Consider the following 24,236-nt stretch of genomic DNA (forward strand, 5'->3'; position numbering starts at 1 on the left):
ATTAACAGCCATGTTTAAGGTGCCAGTGTTTATATTCACATTAGTTAGCTGAATTGCTACTCATTTAATATGTTATATAAACACACTCAGTAATTGGACTATAAAAATTCCCTTTGCAGCAATAGAAAGCTTTTTTAAAAAAACTACTTACTGGAGAATTCTTGGAATAATGCCCAGTTGAACTCAATGGGACACATTTGTTAGCATGTGTGCCTCTGATTAAGCTGTCCATCAGCAGATATGTTGTTCTGCTCAAGCTGCATTTATTCATTTAACTGGGTTTCCATTTTAATGAAGGGAAATTGTTTACCTCCTTCAAACAAATTCTAGTATTCATTGCAACAAGTTACACCTGTAGATATTTTACAATACAGTAATTTAATTATGTATCTCTTGAAAGGAAGTCTTTCTCTTAAAACATGTCTTATTTGGACAAAAAAAGTCAACTGATGAAACGGGGTATACTGAACGCATTTACCACAATACAGAATTTCTGCAGAATATGGGAGATATAATAATAATAATAAAGTTGGAAGGGTCCTTGGAGGTCATCTAGTTCAACCCCCTGCTCAGGCAGGAAAACCTATACCATTTCAGACAAATGGCTGTCCAGTCTCTTAAAAACTTCCAGTGTTGGAGCATTCACAGCTTCTGGAAGCAGGTTGTTCCACTGATAAACTGTTCTAACTGCCAGGAAATTTCTCCTTAGTTCTAGGTTGCTTCTCTCCTTGATTAGTTTCCATCCACTGCTTCTTGCCTGCCTTCAGGCACTTTGGAGAATAGCTTGATTCTCTCTTCTTTGTGGACCCCCCCCTGAGACATTGGAACACTGCTATCATGTCACCCCTCATCCTATGCTTCATTAGACTAGATGTACCCAATTCCAGCAGTGGGACGCGGTGGCGGGTCGAATCCTGAGCGCCGTGTAACAGAGTGAGCATCTGTTACTCGTCCCAGCTTCTGCCAACCTAGCAGTTCGAAAGCACGTAAAAATGCAAGTAGAAAAATAGGGACCACTACAGTGGGAAGGTAACAGCGTTCCGTGCGCCTTTGGCATGTAGTCATGCCGGCCACATGACCATGGAGACATCCTCGGACAAGCGCTGGCTCTTCAGCTTTGAAACAGAGATGAGCACCCGCCCCTAGAGTCGGAATCGACTAGCACGCATGTGCGGGGGAACCTCTACCTTTACCTTTACCCAATTCCAGCAACCGTTCCTTATATGTTTTAGCCTCCAGACCTCTAATCATCTTTGTTGCTCTTCTCTGTACTCTTTCAAAGTCTCAACATCTTTTTTACATCGTGGTGACCAAAACTGGATGCAGTATTCCAAGTGTGGCCTTACCAAGGCATTGTAAAGTGGTACTAATACTTCACGTGATCTTGATTCTATCCCTCTGTTAATGCAGCCTAGCACTGTGTTGGCTTTTTTGGCAGCTGCAACACACTGCTGGCTTATATTGAAATGATTGTCTACTAGGACTCCAAGATCCATCTCAGTTACTACTTGTTCTGTACCAGCCTACTACTGGCCCTGCAGATAAGGCAGGGACAACCCCTTTACAAGAAGGCAAGAGGCTGGAACTAAGCCTGCCAAATTTATGGACACAAAAGCAAACAGAGCAAAAACAAGACACGAACCATGAAACAGGAGCTATTCAAAAAGTTGCATTCAGCAAACCAGCCCTCCCACGCATTCCCCTTTTAAACAGTTCAGGGCATGGCTTCTCTCTGCCTCCTTCCGAGGTGCCCCATTGCCTTCCTCTGTTTACTCCTGATTGACTGCCTCCTGCATTGGGCGTCCTTGAACAGGGCCAGCTGTGGGTCATCTTCATCCTCACTGTCAGGCTCACACAGCTGGGTCTGCGTCGTAACCAGGTGGGAGGGGCCTGGCTGAGGGCTCTCATCAGCAAGGTCTCCAACACCCTCAGCAACCTCTCCAACACCCCCCTCCTCCTCCTCTGAATCGTCCGACCCAACTGCCGAACCCACAGGCTGACCCTGAATCACAACACTACTATTGAGCAAGGTACTGCCTATCCTATACCTGCGCATTTGGTTTTTCTTGCCTAAATGTAGAACCTTACGTTTTTCACCATTGAATTTCATTTTGTTAGATAGCGCCCAATGTTCAAGTCTGTCAAGATATAGTCCAATCTATCTGGGAAACCGTGAGTTATGGAAGATCAAGGCATGAACGCCCAATCTTGTCATTATCCCAGTTGCCGTAGAGCTGGACAGAATGGTTTCTGGGGCCAAATCCTTCAAAAGAGATTGATTTACCCATTATAACCTTTCAGGAAAGGAAAGGAAAGTGGGATACCAAACTGAAGCTTAAAAGTAATTTTGACAGATGCTTTAGAAACAGCACCATTCTACAAACAATTCCTTTGCTAATGTTTTGCCAATATTATCCATAGCTAAAGCTAAATCCAGAGGACAGCGCTGTAATTTGAAGAACCGGTTGTAACTGCACACATCTGGTTCTCAGTTTATCTTGGCTTGGCAGAAGATTCTTTCAGAAGGTTTGTTTCAATTATTGCTCTCTGTGTCACACAAATGAAATATATGGGGAAGTACCAAGTTGACTAAACAGGCAAGAAACCTCTGCACAATAATTAGGGATTAATTTAAAGGCAGCTTTCTTCCTCCCTCAGTTTCCACGTAAGATCATTGAAGGGGTTTTGCAGTGTGTCACAGCACAGAGGAAGACAGAAAAAAGTAATAATAGCAGTAATCCTTCTCGACATCTTTGTCGTAATGGTTTCTTGCTAGCGAAAAGACGGGAAGGAATGTATAGCTTTGTGTAAAAAATAATAATAATAATATTACTGCCAGTGGAAGAGGATGAGTTACAAAGGGTGCAAACCGAGAGCCAGCTACTCCTCTCCTAATGTAATTGCCAGAATGCCAAACGAACTTGGAAACGTGGGAGGAAGGAAAACTAACACGCTTCCTCCTCTGATTGCTTTGATTTTTAACTCAGTTGTTCCTGCTCCATCCACTCACTTTGTCCGGAGGCTGAGATGCGTCAGGCTCGGCGAGGTTGGGTGCTCCCCCCCCCCCGCCTCCTCTTTTGAACTGTTATTTCCAAGCCGCATTTCAGATTCAACTCCCCAAACTCTTTGATCTTTCTTTTTCTGTCTCCTTACCCGGAAGAGAACCTTTGCCTGCTCAGCTGGGCGCTCGGAGCACACGTGGAAAACCTGGCGCGGCTCCCGGTTCTTGCCAAATTTAGTCACACAAAGAGGCCAGGAAGGGGAAGCGGGCAGAGGATGAAAGAGACAGCCGGCGGGACTTCAAAGGGAGCCTCTGCCCCGCCCCCGCGCGCCCTCTAACCCCGCCTCCTGCCTATATAAGGAGAGGCTGCCGCGGTGGCCTTTCTCACGCAACGCTCCGTTTCTGGCTGCCCCTCTTCCCGGCCATCCCCCAGTTTGTTTGGGAGGAACGATAGGAAGCTTGAACTCCGCGTGTCTTTCTCTTCCGCCCCCTCAACGTAAATAAACACGTAATTTGTGTATTCACGAACGCGTTTTGTTTCAAGAGGTGACTCACCGAATGTGACCACCACCACCACCCCCCCTCCCCTTTTCCCCCAGCTTGTTTGGTTTCACCCCACCTCCTTTGTTTTTCATTAAATAGACCAAATTTCCGGATATTTTTCCGGTCCACGAGCTGGCTGCGTTGGCCGACCAAGATGATCGTTAATTGGTCTGTGGTTTACTCCAATAACTCAATGCACTGAGTTCACACGACGTGCGAGGCTCGGATACGGCTGGCTAACTTGTGGTTCAGGAATTGGCTGTGTAAGATAGTTAACCCAAGGTCAACTGCACCGTAGTTTAAAAGAAGAACTTCCTTGGTGTCGCAGAGCAACATAAGGCAGACGGCCATTTAGGGTAAGTGGCTGTCTTCAAGCCTTAATCGAAGCGCCCTATAAATGACACGCCTCGGATTTTAAGGTGCAAGTGCGTTTTAGGTTTGTTGAGTTCAGTTCGCACACGGGGTCCTGATGATTATTACCCCGATGTACCCGCAATGTTCCTGGTGCGCTGAGAAGAGCGACTCTGCCCACTGGCCACGTGTTTCTCTTGCGCTTTTTTTTTCTTGTGAATCCTGCACCTTAACCTTGGACTGGCACTCTGCTAACATTACAGTCTGTAGCTCAGGTGGGAGTAAGACTCGGAAGCGGTACTAGGATTACTTCAGAGCGTATATTGGGGCTGTGTTACCGATCCTCAATTCCCTCGATCAAAAATGAAATTGCTGACCAAAGGGCATTTAAAATTCACAGAACTGATCAGACTATTTCTCTAAAGCAGGGGTCCCCAACCTTGGCAACTTTAAGACCTGTGGACTTCAACTCCCAAAATTCCCCAGCCAGCAGGATTGGCTGGGGGATTCTGGGAGTTGAAGTCCACAGGTCTTAAAGTTAATTTAATTTAATATTTGCATTTGTATACCGCCCTTTCCCTGAGGACTCAGGGCGGTTTACAGGGAATTAAAATCGAAACATACAAAAGTTAAAACCAATTAAAAAGCATTAAATTCACCCTGTAGATTAAAACCCCAGTTAAAAGTTGCCAAGGTTGCGGACCCCTGCAAGTCTAAAGGCCTTCTCGATCCCCTTTCGAAGTTCTCACTCACTGAGAGAAGGCAGAGCCTTACTTTCCAACTTCTATCTTTAGTTTAGCCTTTAACCTTCTCCAAACTAGAAAATCATTAATAATTACTCGAGGGGGGGGGGGGCGAGCAGGATTGTCTTCATCTACGTCGCCGGCAATGTACGTTTCTTGAGGAGTAAAGCTAGTGCGATGACATCAAGTGCCTTGTCTGCCTTTCTCCAACCTGGCGCCCTCTAGATGAGTACGCCCTGTTTCCCCATCACTCAACTCTGGAGCATATCTAGAGCGCCAAGTCGAGAAGGTGTATGATCGAAGCTACTTACACGTCAGTGGATATTCCTGATTTGGTATACCAGGAAACCCAGATTTACATATCAAACTTAATACTAAGGCTGTTTAATTGCTGGCAGGATCTCACCAAACCAAAACGCATGATCCTCTCCCAGACAATGGCATTCACTTTCAAATAGGCATGCACAGGATTTCATTACTGAGATCCTAAAAATAGAAAGCAGCATAGGATTGTATTATAAACCAGGTTAGTCCAAACCTATGCTTTTGTCCAGACACAGTTCAGTTCAATGAGGGGGTCCGCTGAAGTAAATGCAGCCCTTTAATATTCAATTTGGAGAAAAAAATCCTATTGACTTCAAGAGGATTTCCCATGAAGGACAAGTGCGTTGGGATTAAATGGATTTTCCTCCTAGGCCAATAGACAAATATACCTTGTATATAACATCTGTAAGGGTTTAATCGGAGTAGTTTCTATTTACATGAGAGTTGAATGAGATTTATAATATTCCAAGGAAGAACGCCTATTATTCTTAGTCTTTCCATTTCTAACTTCTATCTTTTAGCTTGATTCACACAATGCACCGACAAACTCATAATGTGACCTGATTGTTTTTGGTTTTAGGGTGGTTTGTAAATGATGGTTTATGACTTAACTATGGAGTGAAACCAGAGAATTGTTACTCAGCCAGTGAGCTATTACTAAGCAAATCATAGTTTAGTTTGATGCGCCAACCTGATAGCTGTTCATACTGAATCCCAAACTAGCTAAGCACATTTCTCTATGGTTGGTTTAGTGTTTAATGTGTCGGATGGACCCAGAACATTGCATTAGTTCTGCAACTCATGGTTAATTTAAGCATGATAACCATGGGAACCCAGCCAGTCACTATGCGGAATCGGGGGCTTTGAAAGACCTGCCGTGTTTGCAAAGCAATCTGACCCGTGGCTCGCTTAACTCTCGTTCACTGAATTATCCCCAAAAGCTGAAGTGACCCCCACATTCTGTATCATAGGCAGGTCAACCACATTTCAGCCTGGCTTGTCGCCCGAACTCAAACAATCCTTTGCATGGTTTTTTTTTTTTTTTTGCTCTCGACTGCTCGCAGCAGCCCCGGGCTTCCTCCATCCTGGCACTGAGATGGTTGAGGTTTTCCCGAGTTTATCCTAAAGCCCGACTTTTCGTCTTCTCGCTCCGCCCCCCGCAACTCTGCTTCTTCCTTTAGATGATTCCCACAAAAAAGGCGATCGGGAAAACCTCCAGCCCGCATGAAAAGGGGAAAGGGGTCTTCTTTCTTCTCTCATAAAGTGGGGGGGCACACTGCTCCCTCCCCTTCAGTTGAACACACGGCCCTTTTGCCGGAGACCCTGTGGGCAGGGCACATTGCTCGTTGCGACTGTGGTCCCTTCGCGGCTAAGGGGCTCGGAGTACATCCCACCCCACCACGGAACCGCGCACAGCTCTACCTAGCCACCTCTTTTACTTCGTCTATTCGGTATTTTGCGTCCCTGGGACCGGGGGTAGGAAAGTGTGGTTATCAGCCGATGAGTACTGAAGCTTATAGACGTGGGGAGAGGGAAGGTTCGGAAACGGGCATAAAATCCTTTCCTAATTGTTTTATTAGAGGGATCAGATTAATACTAAACCTCCGTGCGAAGAGTCCTCCCCGGAGAAAGCTGCTCTTCCCTCCCATCCGCCTCCCTCGGGATCCAGGAAGAGTAAACACCGCCAAAATCGACGCAAATCTCGTTGAAACTTGAAAGGATTTCGCTTCCATTCTTCGGTGTGTGTGTGTGTGTTTTAATGGCGATTCCAATCGATTAGACACGTGCTAATTGGAGACCGGAATGCTTAATCGCTGCGACAGCCAATGAGAGTTCTCTTAAAAACAACGCTTGTCCCAGAGTGGTGATGGTGTTGCTGCTAGTTACTAGAAAATAACTCAACGTTTCCTTCAAATGCGTAACAGGGAAGAGGTTTTTCTCAATACACGTACACCTTTTTCCATTAAACCCAAATCGCGCTCCCTGTCTTCCTGGGGCGTAGGCGAGCATTTAGTGACAACATTTAAACAGCAAAACGCTCAGATCGCAGACGGCTGTTAAAGGAAATCTTCTCCAAAGAGAGCGGGTTGGTTTTTTCCAAAGAGGAAGATCTCTTTGCGCCAGTAACATCAAATGCAGTCTCCCTTTGCGCCGTTCTCCCTTTCCCTCCTCCCGCCTCTTAAGCGGTTCCCATTATGTAGTTTAAAGTACAATAATCTCGAGGGCAAAGGGAGGGATTCTGCAAATGAGAACGGCAGCTCCAACAATTAACATGAAGGGGAAAATAGGATTCGAATTAGGTGGAACAAGATCAACATTTAGCAAAGCGCCCCTGAAAACTTCTTCGGCTTTTAAGCAGCCGCCTCAAGCTAGAGAAGGACCTAAAGGCAGCTTTTTTTTTGCCAGCTGCGATCTGCTCGAATCAAACGCGAGTTTATGGGGGACCAAGTTCCCGCCCCATTCATTACTGTGGAAGTTGCTTCCCAAAAACCTTCTCTTCTTCATTGGCGAGAAGAAGATATATCCCACGGAAATGTGCCGCCAAGGGCCACGTGGACGGCCGCTTGGACCTTTAGATAAAAATCCACTCGCGTTTTTCTGATCACAAACAAACATCGGAGTAATACATTGGCTTCTATGCAGCATCGTGGGGTTCCGAGTTCCTCCACCTCCACAGCCATATAGCCCTTCTCCTTATGAGGCTTAGATAACTGGATTTTTTTTATTATAGTCCCCAGATGGAAGCAGCGCCTTTCAACTATTTCGTATTTGCTGTTATTCATTTCAACTTTACTTTCCCCTAAAAAAAAATATCACCTCAAGAAACAATCCGTCCTTCTCTTTGGGTCTTACAAAAACAAAGAAAAGGGTTTTTGTACAGAAAACGGATTGTCGATCGACTTGAATTTTTGCCTGACACGTTTCCATTCCTCCGTTTTCCGGTTATGATATATTTATACATTTGATTTAAACAAGAACCGAGCAACAAAAGCAGCATCCCAAAGAGCATTTATTAAGAAATCCCATCCAAACCAGTAGCATTTATTTCCGAGTAAACGTTTCTTAACTCAGCCGTCTATCTTGATTTTTCCTTTCCCTATACATGCAGCCCGTGCTCGCAGAGATGCATGTATAAATATAGGCAATAAAAGGCTCTGATGCCCAATTATCACATCAGTGACTAAATGTGAATATATGGAAGGAGAATATGTGAAGGTGTTACTTCATTATAAACTCTCTCTCTCTCTCTCATACACACACACACACACACACACACAGACGTGTATTCAGCACAGTCCGTTCAGTTCAATAGGACTTCCTTTTCGACCAAATGGGCATAAGATTGCAGATTTAAATGTTCTATTTCAAATATGATCTAGAATTCGGGAATCAGAAGTCTGTATTAGTCTGTTCACGTGTTTGCCTTTTGTCACTGTAAATATAGCAACAGCCATATGAGAACCCCATTATCAGCCCGCAGGAATTGTTAATGGATACACGGCCTCCCCTTCTCCGCAAAAGGGGAAACTCTTAACCAAACAAAACAAGAGATGCATCCTTGTCCCAGATTTGTCTGGGGATGTTCGGATCACTGTTACTTATTATCTCCGGAGACCTTGATGTGGGGAGGAAGAGATGGGATTAGAAGCCTCCACCCCTCCCAATGGCAGCACCCAGCCCACCCTTGCCCTTGTTTCTTTTTCACCCAGTCTCAGATCCTTACAAAAACAGCAGCAAGGGCGCAGAAGAACGGGACGGGGACAACCGTTGTGATTAAGGGAAAAACAAAGGCAAACGGGGGGGGGGGGGACAAACACCCAGCCCTACGTTGGGATTCCTCTGACTATTTTCTGATCCGCCCCTCCCCATCCCAGCATCTTCACCTTAGGTGAAACTTTCCAGCGAACTGAGACGTTGCTGTTGTTTTGATTTTTTTTCTCTTTCTTTCTTTCTTTTTTTTTTTTAAAAAAAACTTTGTTGGCCCGGCTTTGCACCTTTTCTTTTTGTGCTGTGGGTTGGTTTTTAAGACGAAGCGAGCTTTCCAGCCCATCCTCACGCTTTCCCGGTTTAGGTTGTTTTTCCTCCTCTTCTCTCTCTGTGGGGCTGCGTTTCCTTTTTCTCTCAAGAGCATCTATCAGTGAGTTGTCAATCAAGGCGGCGGCTTCGCTTTCATCTTCTCTCCTCCCGCCCCCCCACCTTTTTCAGCAGAGCCAGAGAGCGCGGGAGGGGGAAGGGGAGGGGGAGGAGGCGAAGCGGGCGGAGGGATGGCAAAGTTACGCTAGCCGAGGAGAGCGCGGTGGGCGGCTGCCTTTCCACCTCGCGCGGCCCGTCTCGCAAGCCCAGCAGAGCTCGCGGACAACCAGAAGCCCTCTCGCCGGCGATTTCGCGCGAGGGGGGAAAATCCTCGTCGCAGGCCCGGAGGAGCCACGGAACTGCAACCGGCACCTTCGGCGAACGGAGACCTTTCTATGCCCGCCCCTCTCGCCGACTAAAACCGAGCGCGCGGTCCACCCACCCACCCAAAAAGCGGGTGCGCGCCCGCGCGTGGATCGCTGAAGGGGGCAGCAGCACAAGGAAGAAGTTTGGGGTTGGTTGGCCTTTTGATCTCAAGGGTTGCCCAGCCCGGCTCGGTTTTGGGGTGGGGGTGCTTTTCTAATTCCTGAAGAAACTTAACTTCCTCTCCTCCTTCTTTTTTTAAGGCGCGTCCCCTTTCACGCCACCCACCCGAAAACTTTCGCTTCTTCTCCTTTACCTGCAGCTGAGGAATTTTTCGGCTCCGTTTCCCCCTTGTAAATGCCAGCCGCCCGGTTCAGTTCGCTTCGGGAGAGCCAGGACGGCGCAGAGGACTAGGCAGCCGAGCAGGAGGCGCGGGGGGCGGGGGGGGAAGTCTTTCCCTGCCCAGGAACAAAAGCGGAATCCTGGTGTGTTTGTGTGAGATTGCTTTTCCCTCTTCCCTCCGGCCTTTCTCTCCTATTGGCATCCTGCTCCCCCCCCCGCACGCACATACTCCAACTTTGGGCCCCGGACCTTCGCGGTGTGTGTGCGCGCAGGACCACGGAGACACCCCCCTCCCCCGTCCTTCCTTGGGTCGCTTTCTAACGGGGCCGCGTTATCTCAGGACGCTTCCTTTTAAAGGAGTCGTTTGGCTTTTCCTCTCGAAGACCAGCGTTTGCGCTTCACACACAGGCTCCCCCCGGGAAAAAACAAATCGGGCGGTTGTGCCTTTCACAAAAGGAAGGGAAAGGGGGACCTCGGGGTTCCACCACCACCACCGCGTTAGAAAATCAGAGTTAAAAGTGTCTCTCAGAGAAGCAAACTCGTCCGACTTTCGTGCCGTCTTAACTGCAGACACATCAGAAACCGGCATGGGAGGAGGAGTGTGTGTGTGTGTGGGGGGGTGCGAGTCTGCCTGGCTCTTTGGCTCCCTTTCCCCTCCCCTTCTTTTAAAGCAGACAAAGTAGACGGGGCCGGCTACACTCCAGTCTTGCTTGCTCTCCCCTCCCCCAGGTGTTTGGATATGGATGGGGTGGAAAAGGGAGGAGAGCGCTGCGCTTAGGCTGAGAGAGAGAGAGAGAGAGAGAGAGAGAGAGAGAGAGAGAGAGAGAGAGAGAGAGAGAGAGAGAGAGGGGCGGAGGGGGGGGGGAAAGGCTGTAGGAGTGCAGCGCAAAGCCAGCTCGGCGTCCAAAGCCTTTTAACTTCCTCGCTCCTTCCCTGTCCTCCTGTTATCCCTCTCTTTCTGCCCTCCCTCCTTCCTTGCCCTCCTTCCTTTATTCCCGGGGTGGAAAAGCCACTATGCCTCAGCTCTCGGGAGGCGGCGGCGGCGGCGGAGACCCGGAGCTTTGTGCCACCGACGAGATGATCCCCTTCAAAGACGAAGGTGACCCCCAGAAGGAAACGATCTTCGCCGAGATCAGCCACCCGGAGGAAGAAGGGGACTTGGCCGACATCAAGTCGTCGCTGGTCAACGAGTCGGAAACGATCCCCAACAGCAACGGGCACGAGGTAGGCAGCGGGGAAAGGGAGCGGATTTAAACTTCGGATGCGCGCTTGTGCGAAGGGCCAGCGAGAGTTGCTCCCCGGCTGATGGGGAGTGTGGAGCGGCGGAAAGTTTCTGGAAGGAGCGGCGCTCAAGGGGTAGTAGTAGCAGCGGGAGTCCCGGAGCAACAGAGCCCTGCCCGGAGGGAGACGGTCCGCTTTCGCTCTCTGGGTGGGCTTCCCTTTGGGTGGGAGCGCGGAGAAAACCTTTTCCGGCTTGCTTTCATCTATTATTGGCCTGGAGTCGGTCCGGGGATTCGAGTAGGGAAAAGTGATGGTTCTTTTTCTTTTATTTTAAAGGGCTTTCCTTGTTCAAGTTCCCACGTTTCTCTTCTTTTTTTTCCCCACGGCCAGCTAAGGAAAAGGGGGTGGGGGGGGGGGAAGAGAGAGGAGAGCCCAGAATGGAAAACGGGAAGCTGCAAGCCGCCAAGTGGGTTACAGTTTTTTATTATTATTTTTTTTTTTTGACCACGGCGCTTTGAAAACCGATATGCCTCTGTTCCCCATGAATGAATAGCGCTTGGCGTAGTGGTGGGAGGAGAGAGCGGAGTTTGAAGCTGTTTGCACTCCCCTCCCAGCCCTTGAGATGTAGAGCCTGGGCTCGCTCAGGAGCTGAAACAGAACGAGTGATTTGTTTACCCAGAGTTTAATCTTATTGCTACTTTATCCCCAACTTGGGAGGGAGGGAGGGAGGTGGGGAGGAGAGACAAGGACACTGCTGCTAAAATGCCACTTTAGTAGCCTTTCTCCCTTTGCCCATTGGCTTTCTTTTTTTTTCCGCCAAACTGGTTCCTTTTTTTCTGTGTGCAGACAGCTGTTTAAGATGAACTGTAACCGCCCCCCCTCCTTTCTGCTTTGAGATTCAAACTCTTGAATTTGGTGCTGGGTGTTCTGTAATAGTACTGTGATTATATTCGGTGCCCTGCCTTATCCTGATGTAAAAGTAGGCTTGGAACTGAGAACATAGAGGCATGATCAGGACAATAACACAGATTCTGCCCTTTCCCCCCCCCACTCATAACATTCTCAACAGTTTACAAGAATAGATCTTGTCAGGCAAAGGGTCACATAATTCTCCTCCAAAAAAAAACCCACAGAGATTTCCATTCAGATTTAAGAGTTGATTATAAATTGAGAAGCCCACTGCAACTGCAGGAAAACAGAGGCTCCATGCATATTTGCATAAAGGAAGCATCGACTGCTTGCATTGCTTCATGCATTAATAAGTCTGAATTTGTTTACATGGAAAAAGATGCCTGAAAGTTTGGAGAAGTGTTATTCTGTAGCCTGGGTAGCTCAGAGATAGTAATAGCTGCTCATAAGTCAAAAGAGCCTCTTTCTTCTTGTTGCTTTTGGCAGGAGTTGATGTAGAAATATTTTAGGAATGTAGCAATGGGCCCTGCCCTACTAATAATTAGGAAAAGGGTCCCAAGCATATTAGCTCCAAGAAATTCCACTCACGATCAATGTTATCTATGGGTAGGTACACACACACACACACGTGTGTGTGTGTGTGTGTGTGTGTGTGTGTGTGTGTGTCACAGTGAAGTGGGACTGGTCCTACCATTGGGCAGAATGAGAGAGGCTTTTGGCAGCTAACTTTGAGTTTTATAAAACAGCAGCACTAAATTGCTGGTTATTTGTTAACAATTGTTGCTTATTCTAGGAAAAGACACTTGTATTCCTATCTTCTCCAATAACAAAATAACTTCTGTTCTTTTTGTTTTGTTGTTGTGCATAAGAGTTACCTGTTGTTGTTTTCTCATGCAACAAAATATCAATGTTACAGTGAAATGCATCAATTTGAAATGCATCAATTTGTACAACATTTTATTTTATTGATTACAATGAAGCTAGGAGCCTGTTCAAATGATTGTTGTTAACAAACTTAGTGTTATTTGGTTAATACCTAGTGGTTACTATGAATTCTAACATAGTATGTCTTTTCCTTTTTTGTAAGGAATAAGCATAAGAGTTAAAGTGCGATAGATTTAATATTTTATTGTTGTTTGCATAAGGTAGACTATGATTGCTTGTATTTTTATACCCTGTATTGAGCTCTGGGAAGTCGAGGAGGGGGGAGGGGGGAGGGAGGGGTTGAGGAGGGTTGGGGAGAGGGGAGGGGGTTGGGAGGGGTTTTGTCTTTTTTAAAAATGTATTGTAAAACTTTTCAATAAAAAAAGGAATAAGCATAATGTGAGTGCCCTTTTCCCATAAGGTTCCATTTTTTATGTTTACATGATAAGCTTCATTCAACATTGTAATACTTCTGAATAGATGTGCATTGGTTTGTTCTGTAAATAAGTTTCATGGCATGCTGAAGGCATGTTCATATGACTCATAAGATCATATGATGATAGCATGCCATGAATATTTTTGGACTGAAATTAGCAAGATTACAGAATTAATCATGAACTTTAAAGGAGTTACATAAAGTATTGGTTAACATACCTATATTAAAGCAAACGAGAGTTTTTTTGAAAAGTTTTTAATAATGCCATTTTCAATAAAACGAACATCTACGGACTACGGAAGCCATTCTTCTATAGCGAAAAGAGAAAAGTGGGACATACCTCGCTTTAGTTTATTTGTCCTGTAAAATGTTTAAAAATACTTTTTACTGAACTTGGACACTGACAGTTTTCTACTATGGGGTCAATGTACCACAAAAGATGGTAGACATCATATGTGATTGTTTTGTTTGTTTTTTTGGTTAGGTGTCTAGGCAAGGCCCGTCTCAGGAAGCTTATGAAAAAGGCAGAGAACATCCTGAGGAAGGTAAGATACGTCGTGTTTGTAGCAGGTTTAGCTAACCTGGCAGTTTTCCATCATATTGGAAATACATCTATTGATCCCAGTCAGTATATATATTATGGTTAGGTAATATACTATATGGTCTTTGGATTTCACTGTTGAGATGGTGTATTTGTGATGCTAAACCCTATTTAGTTTGGCTATTGTAGCATTTGAGTAAAGCTGTATAGGTGGGCCATTTATTTATTTATTTATTTATTTATTTATTTATTTATTTATTTATTTATTTATTAATTAATATTTCTATACCGCCCTTCTCCCGAAGGACTCAGGGCGGTGAACAGGGCAAGAATAAAAATACAAATTACAAAAGTTAAAACTAGATTAAATAAATGCCCACATACTAAAATACATCTTTAAAACCTAATAAAATAACAATAGCAACCCCCCCCCAATCCCCTCATCAGGCCAGGCCAGCTAACCAAACCCATTCTTTTTGAATGCAGGTTGTTGGTTATGAAGGTGATTTTCCCAGCTGACATTGTGTTTCTATGCCATGGGAATGTTTCCCCAATCAACCCAGTGTCCATTTTTTTAAAATATAGTTTTTAAAAGATACATTTCTTATCTGTTTGCTAGGAAAGTATATGTATGCTATTCTTACAAGACAGGACAGCACTATTTTATGTGCTCAGATGTTTGCTTATTTGTTTGCTTTACAAAAGTGGTTAATAACAAACCCTTTTTTCAAAACTGTGATGAAGGAATCGGTTTAATTCAAACGATGCACTGGAGATCTAAAGTGCTGCTAATTAAAGAATTGTAAGAAGGCCTGCTGGATATTTGGTCAAATAAAGTTATTTCATTGAGCCCAGTTAGGCGAATAATTTTTTTTTAACTACAAAATATTTCAGCTTCTTGTCAAATCCTCAACATAGACATGCCTTCCGTTATACAGGAATTGTGAAGGACTTGTCAATAAATATGGACAACCTAAATCCAACTTGCACGGCTTGCAAACTAGCCATTATTATTTAAATTAGATATTAAGCAGATTAAAAATGGAGTCTCCTCTAATGAACAGGCTCACCAATACCAGCAGGGTATTGTTGTATGCCAGCCTGAACTCTTTTTTCCTTAATTGCTTCTAATTGGCCCAATCAGAATAAGCCAGATCATGCGGCACATATAAAGACTACTAAAGTTTTAGAATTACACATTTTAAAAAGTGCATATTAATCATTAGAGAAAGTACATCTAGGCCACGTATATAAATATTTTCTCTGTACAATGTAGGCGTAAACAGATTTATTTGATATTTTAATATTGTAGAGACCTGGCAGACTGCTATTTTGAAGGTTGGAAATGTTCACTAATAGTCAAACTGTACAACCTATCGCACAGCATTTGTATGGAAAGCTAAAATTTTATATGCTGATATTCTTTCGAGAGGTTTTAAAACCTAACTAAGAAAAGACTGAAAGCAAAGATGAATCTTTAAAAAATGCTAAAGCTGCTTGATGAAGATCGTGTTATATGAAAATTTCTCTTACATTAGAAATGTAAAGAACAGACTAAAATAACCCTTGCTTTTTACAGGTAAACACACAGATGGTGTTTTGTACAATAAAGGACCTTCTTATTCTGGTTATTCCGGGTATATCATGATGCCAAATATGAACAATGATCCATATATGTCTAATGGATCTCTTTCTCCACCAATTCCTAGAACAGTAAGTGTTTTCCTTATATATACATATGTATCTGTGTCTCTGTGTTGTTTTTAATGCAATGAATGAAGGAAAGCTAACTTTGGAAAGACAAGCTTTGTTTACCAAGCAGCAAATATTTAGTTTTGATAACATTTCAGAAGACTCCTTCCTGCTATGTGGCAATTCTTCTCTTCAGAATCATTTCTAATTGCATACAGACATTTTTAATAATATTCAGAAACCTGTAATAGAGCATAAGGGGTAAATTGTACAGAATGACTGGGTGGTATAACTTCAATAGAAGATGTAACCATTGACATATGTTTGCGATGTTCATTATGAAGTACATCTTTGTAGATGCTGGCAGTTGCCAAAACAATTGTTAAGTTTCTTTTAAGTTTTCTTAGGATTAAGCTTCATTGGTACAATTAAGCTGATTAGTTCTGAGAAACATGTGTAAGGCGGCTCCATTAGTGGTTACCTAGGTTTAAAGAGACTGAAGTCCCCAGCATATCTTACTAGATAAACCCAATAAATCTGGGGTTTGAGTTGGGCTAGTGGTAAGACAATCTTATCTATTTTTGCTGGGCAAAATTTTTCCCTTTATATTAATATAAAAATGGGAACAAGTATTCAGTATTGACAATACTTCAGACAAAAAGCTAGGGTTATTATCCATTTGATATCCACAATAACATATTTTAAAACTGAAAATTATTGCAAGAGCTAATTTTTCACGGTCCCAAAGATTAATGTTATTTTTCTCGTTGGGAATTTTTCATTCATGTAAAATGTGTTAGTTTAGGGCTTGCTTAAATTATTTAAGTCATGGTGGAAAATCCACAGGAGGTTATGGGTTTCTGAGTTTTTAAGTTATTGTGCTCTCTAAGATTATTATAACACTAAGTGTTATACACTGAAATGTTATAAAGATGGAAAGTGAAGTGAATTGTAATGTACTAAAGCAGCTTATGTTAAAATGTATTTGTTTTAGATGGCACACAATTCTTTATGATTTCAACTGTCTTTGAGCCCTGATTGCATGAGACATAGAATTTAACACACATCTATAAAATGCACATATAATCCTAAAGTATTATGCAGGCATATAAAAAAGGTCCTCATGATATCTTATCATATAGCCAGAATTTCAAAATTTCTTGTTCATCTGGGACAATGTGCATCTAATGGCAAACTTGGTTTAGTAGTCTGCCATGTTTCAAATGGTCTAAAAATGACCTGATCTGTTTCAGTAGTAATCCTGTTTTAAGTTGGTGGGGTTTACTGCTAAGTAAACATGAATGTATTGCATTGTGTATCTAGAGATGGTGGATTGCAATGTTATCTGCAGTGCTTTTGAGAAGAGATGGCACAGTGATGTGCATACTTCCAAACATGAAGTATTTTGTTGTATATTAGCATGCTACGATTTGTCTAGAAACAAGCCAAATGCCCAAACATTCAATATATGAAACAATTAAAAATTTATAGTTAAATATTATCTTCTACAAAATGTTTTCATTGGCTTCCTCTAGAGACTAATAATTGGTTTGGCTTGATGAATAGGTTGAAACTGTATTGGAGAGTGCCAGTAACTTATAATGGTTTTGTATTTCTGCCTAAACTGAAATGTGATGGTTGAAGAGAAGAGAATAATTTTAATGCTAAATATCATATCAGTATTGGACATATCAGTATTTCTGAGTCTTTTATGCACTTAATGATTTGCTTGATAATTAAGAAAATAGAAAGTATGGCACAATAGACTCCCAGAACTTATATCAAACATATTTGTAGTAAAGGGACTTTACAAGGTGATAATTATATTGTTCATTTTCTGAAATAATCAATGTATCTTCTCCTATATCACTGTAATTACCTTGATCAGCTACTTATTGCACCTCTTTGAACATAAAGGCATACTCTTAGCAAAATACATTTTCAAATATCTGAAGACTTTGGAACTAGGGATTTCACCATAGTTGAAAGCTAGTCATTATTTTGTATTTTCCTATTGTTTTATTGTGGGTTGTGTCATTCAGTGATAGGATGGAAAATTCTTTATGATTTCATTCACCTTGTATGTTTTTAAAAAAATTATAGAGTTTACATGAAATCCCATAACACAGGAAGTGAATAGAGGGTTAGGATTAGAATTGGAAGTAATTTGAATTGGGGAGGAAATTGAGAGGGGGAAAAATGGGGATATTTGCAGTAGTCTTTAGGAGGATTCTCCCCTAAACTCACTAGACTTCTCATGATTTGTACTTTCTTGGCATACACCAGTTTGGGAACCCCCACTTTCTGTCACAGCTTCTTCATCTTTCTCTTTTTAGACAGGTTCAGAGTGAGGACTGTTGTATGCCATGTGGAGTTACTGTGTGTGAGTTGGGTGGCTATATAAATCTGTTTAATAAATAAATAAATAAATAAATAAATAAGTAAATAAGTAAATAAATAAATAAATAAATAAATAAATAAATTTTTTATTTATTTATTTTAATTCTATTTATATCCCGCCCTTCTCCGAAGACTCAGGGTGGCTTACAATTTAAGCACAAACCAATGTGCTTAGCAATAGCCTTCATTCTAACAAACAAACTGCTCTGATAGATTACATGGAAATGGTTCTTGGTTGAATTGAAATAGCCATATCTGTGGATCTGTTTTATTTACATACGTGGAATTTCTCATTAGCATAACAAAATGTTCACCTATTGACTATATATGTTGCCCGTGTCAGTTCAAATAATGATGGTTCAAATTCAAGGGCAACGGCTTTTTTTTTCTCAGCTTATACTCAGTTGATTGATTTATTGATGTTCAGGGAATGTAATGAATCCCATTACAAGATTTATATACTTTCCCCTTATCTAATAAAAGTTCTGTTGCCATTGTTTCAACGTGGAGGAAAAACATGTATAGTGTGCAACCCTTGGTGATTTTTTCCTCTTCTTGGGATGCTAATCTAATTCTGCAACCCTGAATATTTTGAGTAAATCATCTGAAAATACTCTTGAAAAGAAATGTACATACAAAAATTCTCTAAAATATGTTTTAATGCAGCTCATATAAACACTTGAATGCATATTGCATAAGACACCAAGCCAAAGGATATTGCTAATAGGGCACTTGTATTTGAATGTGGTAGTGTAGTAGAACAGCAATATATGTGTCAGTGTTTTTTGGCACAGTTTTCAATGTACATTCTGATGCTATGATTTCAAAATTGCACTCTGTTAGATAAATTGTATATAGTATCTGTATGTATGGTACTCTAGATTATTTGGGGGAAAGTTGCAGCTTTATGTAGGGATGAGTAAGTCTGGGCATCTACAGTATTAGGAGTTTTCTTTCTACATCTTGATTCCTCTAATTTTACTCATATCGTTGGGCTACAGAGCATAGTTCCTTCCATGAGCAAGATATATTATGTGATAACTCCTCATCATATCTTGGTTACAAAATCTCTTTTCAGTAATATATAACAACTAAGCATACAGAAATTTGAGTAGGCTGAATTATGTGAAATATTAAAAAATCTATAAAAAACCTTACTCTGTAATAGAGTGAATTTCCTAAAATAATAAATTGTGCTATAAACAATGAGAATGATTACTGTTTTTTGTTGGAACAATCTTTTAACAGTTACTTATTTTCTTTCAAAAGCTCTCCTGTTATATTTTACATAGCTTACTTTCTTTCTGAAATTCATCATATTATCATGGAATGTCTGAAGTTACAACCATCAGATTTACTAAGAGGCTGCTATAAACTATGGAAGGATGCAGGAGAAGCAGGTGGAGCCCTGAAAGGCAAAAGCCTGCCTTTCTCAAAGCAAGCTATCACGTAGCACAAATGTTTGAGATGTTTAATCCTTGTGAGCATAGCTTTGGGTCCCCTTTTGGCAGTTCCTGACATAGCATTGTGGGAACTAATGGAAAGGGATAGAGAAGAAAGTGAGCTATGTATACGTTCATGTGTTTTATTCCTGTAAATAACTGCACATATTGACCAATCTGTATGCATCTCTTTCCCAAGCAATTAGATTAGAGGTTGAGTAAAATTTTGGGTTGGCAACATTAACTAATTCTGTGCTACGTAGTCTTGGATTCTCAGTAAGATGTTTCTTGTTGCAATTATTAGATTGCTACTTAAAAAATATTTTGCTCAATGGAAGAGCCATATGCTTTCTTGAATAGTAAATGACTAAGCACTAAGTTTTTAAAACTGCTATAAATGTAATTTGCAGTATCAAAGTTGAATCTTACCTTCATTTTAAGAAGCATCCCAATCTTAGTGATATCCAATATGTATGTGAATAGAAGCTACCCAAATGTGAGAACATGTTACTAAAAGCCTGATTATATGGTGAAAGGAATTTAATTTTAATTTCAGAGTACAATGCTTTTATTTTATTTTGAAAGTTTTTTATATAATTCTTAAAGAATTGCAAGGAAGGAAGGCATATTGTGGCAAATAGTGTAGCACAAGCAATAATTTAAGCCAGAGGATGCACAGATAATTAAGAATATAATCTTGTATATTATATGTACATTATAGTATCTATACTGTTCTTGTACTGTAGGCTTTAAAAAATAAACTGTTCTTGGAGGGAAAAAAATTCTTATACATAAATTGGTAGAGTACATTTATTACGTATTCCTAATTGTAGCATCTTTTTCTTGGTAATTTTCAAAGGTTTTCAATAGTAAAATTTGGAAATTTGCAGAACCATAGAAAATGTATTTCTTAAAGGTCAAACTCTTTCAATTTGATTATATAGAAGTGAAAGATTTTGCATTTTCTCCTTGCAATCTGCCTATGTTTATGTTCCATGGAAAGATTCATTGAAAGGATATGGGTTTTTTTACCTCTTGGCCAACAGAGATTGTCCTTTACCAAGTGATACTAAGAAAATAACATTTTGAGCTCAGGTAGATTTTAAAATATGCCCATATGCACATATACATACACCTTAAAAGGATTAAGACATGACAAAATTCCAGTGCTCCTGGTTCATTCAAATGATATTGAATGCATATTTGTGTTTCTCTGCATAATAATGGATTTAAACAAAGGTTTGGCTATATAAGCATTTTAAATAAATATCTTTAATATCCTTTCTTCTCCATCTTGCATAGCTAATGGTAGCATTGTTTGGAAAGGCTGAATGAAATTATTTAATGGGGAAGACTATGCATACAATAATGTTATATGAATATTTTAAAGGGCAGGATTGTTTATTGAACTTAAAACCATCATTCACCCAGTGCATATATAAATGCCCAGGATTTTACTTCTTTTTTTGGATGAACAGTATTGTGTCAAGTGCCAAGTAAGGAATAGTAAGCAAAAATTAAAGATTAAAGATCATGAAAAGGAAACAAAAAATCTATTTTATATCTATATAATTCACCATATAGTGCTTACTCTTTTTGCAAACCCTTCCTCTTCTCACTTCAGCCATTCATCACTTCATATGCTACCGTGTCTTCTCACTTCTGTCTTTTTAAAGATCTCATACATTCCATTATTATTTTCCTTTTTTTTGTTGATTTGATGACTCTTCTTTGATGTTTTGCAATTCTGTTTTTAAAATTTTCTGCTTATACCAAATCTCTTCATGGTACTTCTTTAACATTGGCCATTCAGTTTTCTATACATTCACTCGTTTTTCATTGCACATGTTGTTTCTCCTGACATACCCAAATCTCCTTTCCATATTAGAAAGTATTCACAAATACATTTTCATATGCTACTATTTTGACTTTCTATATGCATTCATTCATCGTAATAGACAATATAGTACATATTATTTCACTGCCAAAATTTAAATTTTAAGATTCTCCATCTATTTCTTTATCTGAGATGGACTTTCTATCAAAGTGTGCATGTTTATTTACTTACTGTACTTCTTCTCACTCCCTATATAACTTGCAAATGTTCATTTTTTTCCTGTTGAACACACCTATCTTTATCTTCAATATATTGTTGGATTATTACTCCTTGTTGTTTAATATCTGACAACCTTTCCAGACTTCAGCCAGCTACATAACATTGCCTTCACAAAAAAGTAAATTAACATTCATGTCCAATGACCACATCTAATGTCATCGCAAGCATTCCTTATACATTTATCCAAACATTCATTAAATGTCTTTGTTAAAGTAAGAGGACATTGTATATTTTTTGTTATTCCTTATTCTATGCATACACTCACATGTATAACATTTAATGACCAGTCTTCACCTCCACATGTAAAACATTCCAGGATTTAAACTGACTTTTTTTTTTTACAATTCCTCAACGAACCTGCTCATATTCTGGCAAAAATCTTCATAGGCAAACTTATTCCTCTTTAGTTTTTGCATTCACTCACACTAACTATTTTCTTTGTTAAAATAAAGACAGGTAGTCCTCAATTTACGACCACAATTGACCCCAAAGTTTCTGTTCTTAAGTGGGACATTTGTTAAATGAATTTTGCCCCATTTTACTACCTTTCTTGCCACATTTAAGCAAATCACTGCAGTTAAGTTAATAAACACAGTTGCTAAGTAAATCTGTCTCCTGATTGACGTTGCTTGTCAGAAGTTTGCAAAACGTTCTCACCTGATCCCAGGACATTGTAACTGTCATAAATATGAACCAGTTGCCAAGCATCTGAATTTTGAACTTGTGACCTTTGGGATGCCACAACAGTCGTAAGTGTGAAAAACGGTCATAGGTCAGTTTGTTCAGTGCTGTTGTAACTTCAAATGGTCACTAAATGAACTGTTGTAAATCAAGGACTACTGTACAGGTGAAATGAATTGCTAGTTGCTGACCTCATTGCCCAGCAAATGTAAAAATATTGATTGTGGTGCTAGTGTACTAAAAGTTTATATATACTGTTTATATCTTTTTGTTTTTATTTTTTTACTATTGTGCAAGATCACCCAGTTAGACAAATGTAATAACAGAAAACTATAGAAACTGATATATAATTTGGATTGCTAACAAAGAATTAAAGGGAGACTGGTATAGTTATTTTATTTTATTTATTTTTATTTTATTTTAATTCCATTTATATCCCGCCCTTCTCCGAAGACTCAGGGCGGCTTACAAGCTTAGCAGTAGCCTTCATTCTATGTATATGCCTGCTTATTAGGGCTTTCACAAGCGGCATTATTACAAAGTCATCTTATTGCCCCCAACAATCTGGGTCCTCATTTTACCTACCTCGGAAGGATGGAAGGCTGAGTCAACCTTGAGCCTGGTGGGATGCGAACCTGCACTAATTGCAGGCAGCTGGTGTTACTTAAGGAGGCATTTGCTCTCATCAGCCAGCCACACCCTTCTGAGATTCGAACCTGGTATAGTTATTTCAAGCCGCTTTGCTCTCATCAGCCAGCCACACCCTTCTGAGATTCGAACCTGGGCTGCTTGCACGTTAGGCAATTATGTTAACCTCTAGGCCACAGGCTCTTTCTCGCTTTGTCAGCTATATCAGGGAGGGATTATTATATATATATAATGTTAGCGACCCAGTCCGTAGTAACAGCTACAATTACATTTATTCCCGCCTTCAATGATTGGATAAGTTTGATGAACTGTAGAAAAAACAGGGGAGAATGGAGGCCAGGAGGGTGAAGTAGATGGGAAGAATGATAGGAAAGTGTAAGATTTAGGCACCAGATTGTTTCTACTAGAAACCATCCTGACTTGAACCCTACTTTACAAAATAGTAGTGTCAGAGGGTCTTGAAGAAGCAAAGTAAAAGGAAAATTTATATTGTTAACCTTAAACGCAACAATTGGAAAAAGAGCTACAGAAACCTATACTGTATTGGCATCAGATGCAAGTAACCAGATCTACACATGTAGAATTCAAGCTAACTACTTTATTGTATTCTGTCTACAGTATAGGAATCTATACTGTCAGGGGCCGTCCGCAGCTCCGGAGGCAGTTAATTCCAGAGGGTCGGCATGTCCACAGAGAAGGCTCTTCCCCTGGGGGTTGCCAGCCGGCATTGCCTGGCCGACGGCACCCTGAGAAGGCCAACTGGGAGGTTGACATTGGCAGCAGGTGGTCTCGCAAGTACCCCGGGCCTAAGCCATGTAGGGCTTTAAAGGTAATTACTAGCACCTTGAATCGCACCTGGAGGGCAACCGGAAGCCAATGCAGCTCGTGCAGGAGTGGTGTAACATGGGAGTATCGAGATACTCCCATAAGCACCCACACGGCCGCATTTTGCACCAGTTGAAGCCTCTGGGTGAACCTCAAGGGCAGCCCCATGTAGAGAGCATTGCAGTAATCCAGGTGAGAAGTGACAAGGGCATGCGTGATTGTGCATAGAGCATCTCAGTCCAAAAAGGGGCGCAACTGGCGCACCAGGCGAACCTGTGCAAAGGCCCCCCTGGTCACAGCAGTTAGATGATCCTCCAAATTAAGCCTTGAATCCAGGAGGACACCCAAGTTGCGGGCCCTTTCTGAGGAGGGCAATAGCTCCCCCCCATCAAAAGAGGTGGAACATGTTGGACAATACGAGATGCCGGTATCCACAGCCACTCGGTCTTGGAGGGTTTCAGCTGAGCCTGTTCCTTCCCATCCAGACCCGCACCACCTCCAGGCACCGGGACATCATGTCAAGGGCATCACCGGGTTGGCTCGGGGTGGAGATAAACAACTGGGTATCATCAGCATATTGGTGATACCTCACCCCAAAGCCACGGATGATCTCACCCAGCGGCTTCATATAGATGTTAAAAAGGAGGGGGGAGAGAACCG

General features: G+C 41.6%; 1 protein-coding gene and 1 long non-coding RNA gene across 6 annotated transcripts in view; both read left to right on the plus strand.

Moving 5' to 3' along the window:
• Nucleotides 1-552: 552 nt before the first annotated feature.
• LOC310643071 overlaps nt 553-24,236 on the plus strand; it is a 937,169-nt gene continuing 913,485 nt past the window's right edge. Inside the window, exon 1 of the long non-coding RNA XR_014493007.1 lies at nt 553-607. This is a non-coding gene — a long non-coding RNA (uncharacterized lncRNA). The remainder of the gene's footprint in view (nt 608-24,236) is intronic.
• The window catches only part of LEF1 (lymphoid enhancer binding factor 1), a gene marked incomplete at both ends in the record, with an annotated part of 109,107 nt that continues 95,626 nt past the window's right edge, over nt 10,756-24,236 (plus strand). For all 5 annotated transcript variants that reach the window (XM_083368084.1, XM_083368085.1, XM_083368086.1 and 2 more), the window contains 3 exons: nt 10,756-10,965; nt 13,716-13,776; nt 15,352-15,485. In XM_083368084.1, the coding sequence (XP_083224210.1) occupies nt 10,756-10,965; nt 13,716-13,776; nt 15,352-15,485 (405 nt within the window). The remainder of the gene's footprint in view (nt 10,966-13,715; nt 13,777-15,351; nt 15,486-24,236) is intronic.

Source organism: Vipera ursinii, assembly GCF_947247035.1.
Source record: "Vipera ursinii genome assembly, chromosome: 7".
Taxonomy (NCBI): Eukaryota; Metazoa; Chordata; class Lepidosauria; order Squamata; family Viperidae; genus Vipera; species Vipera ursinii.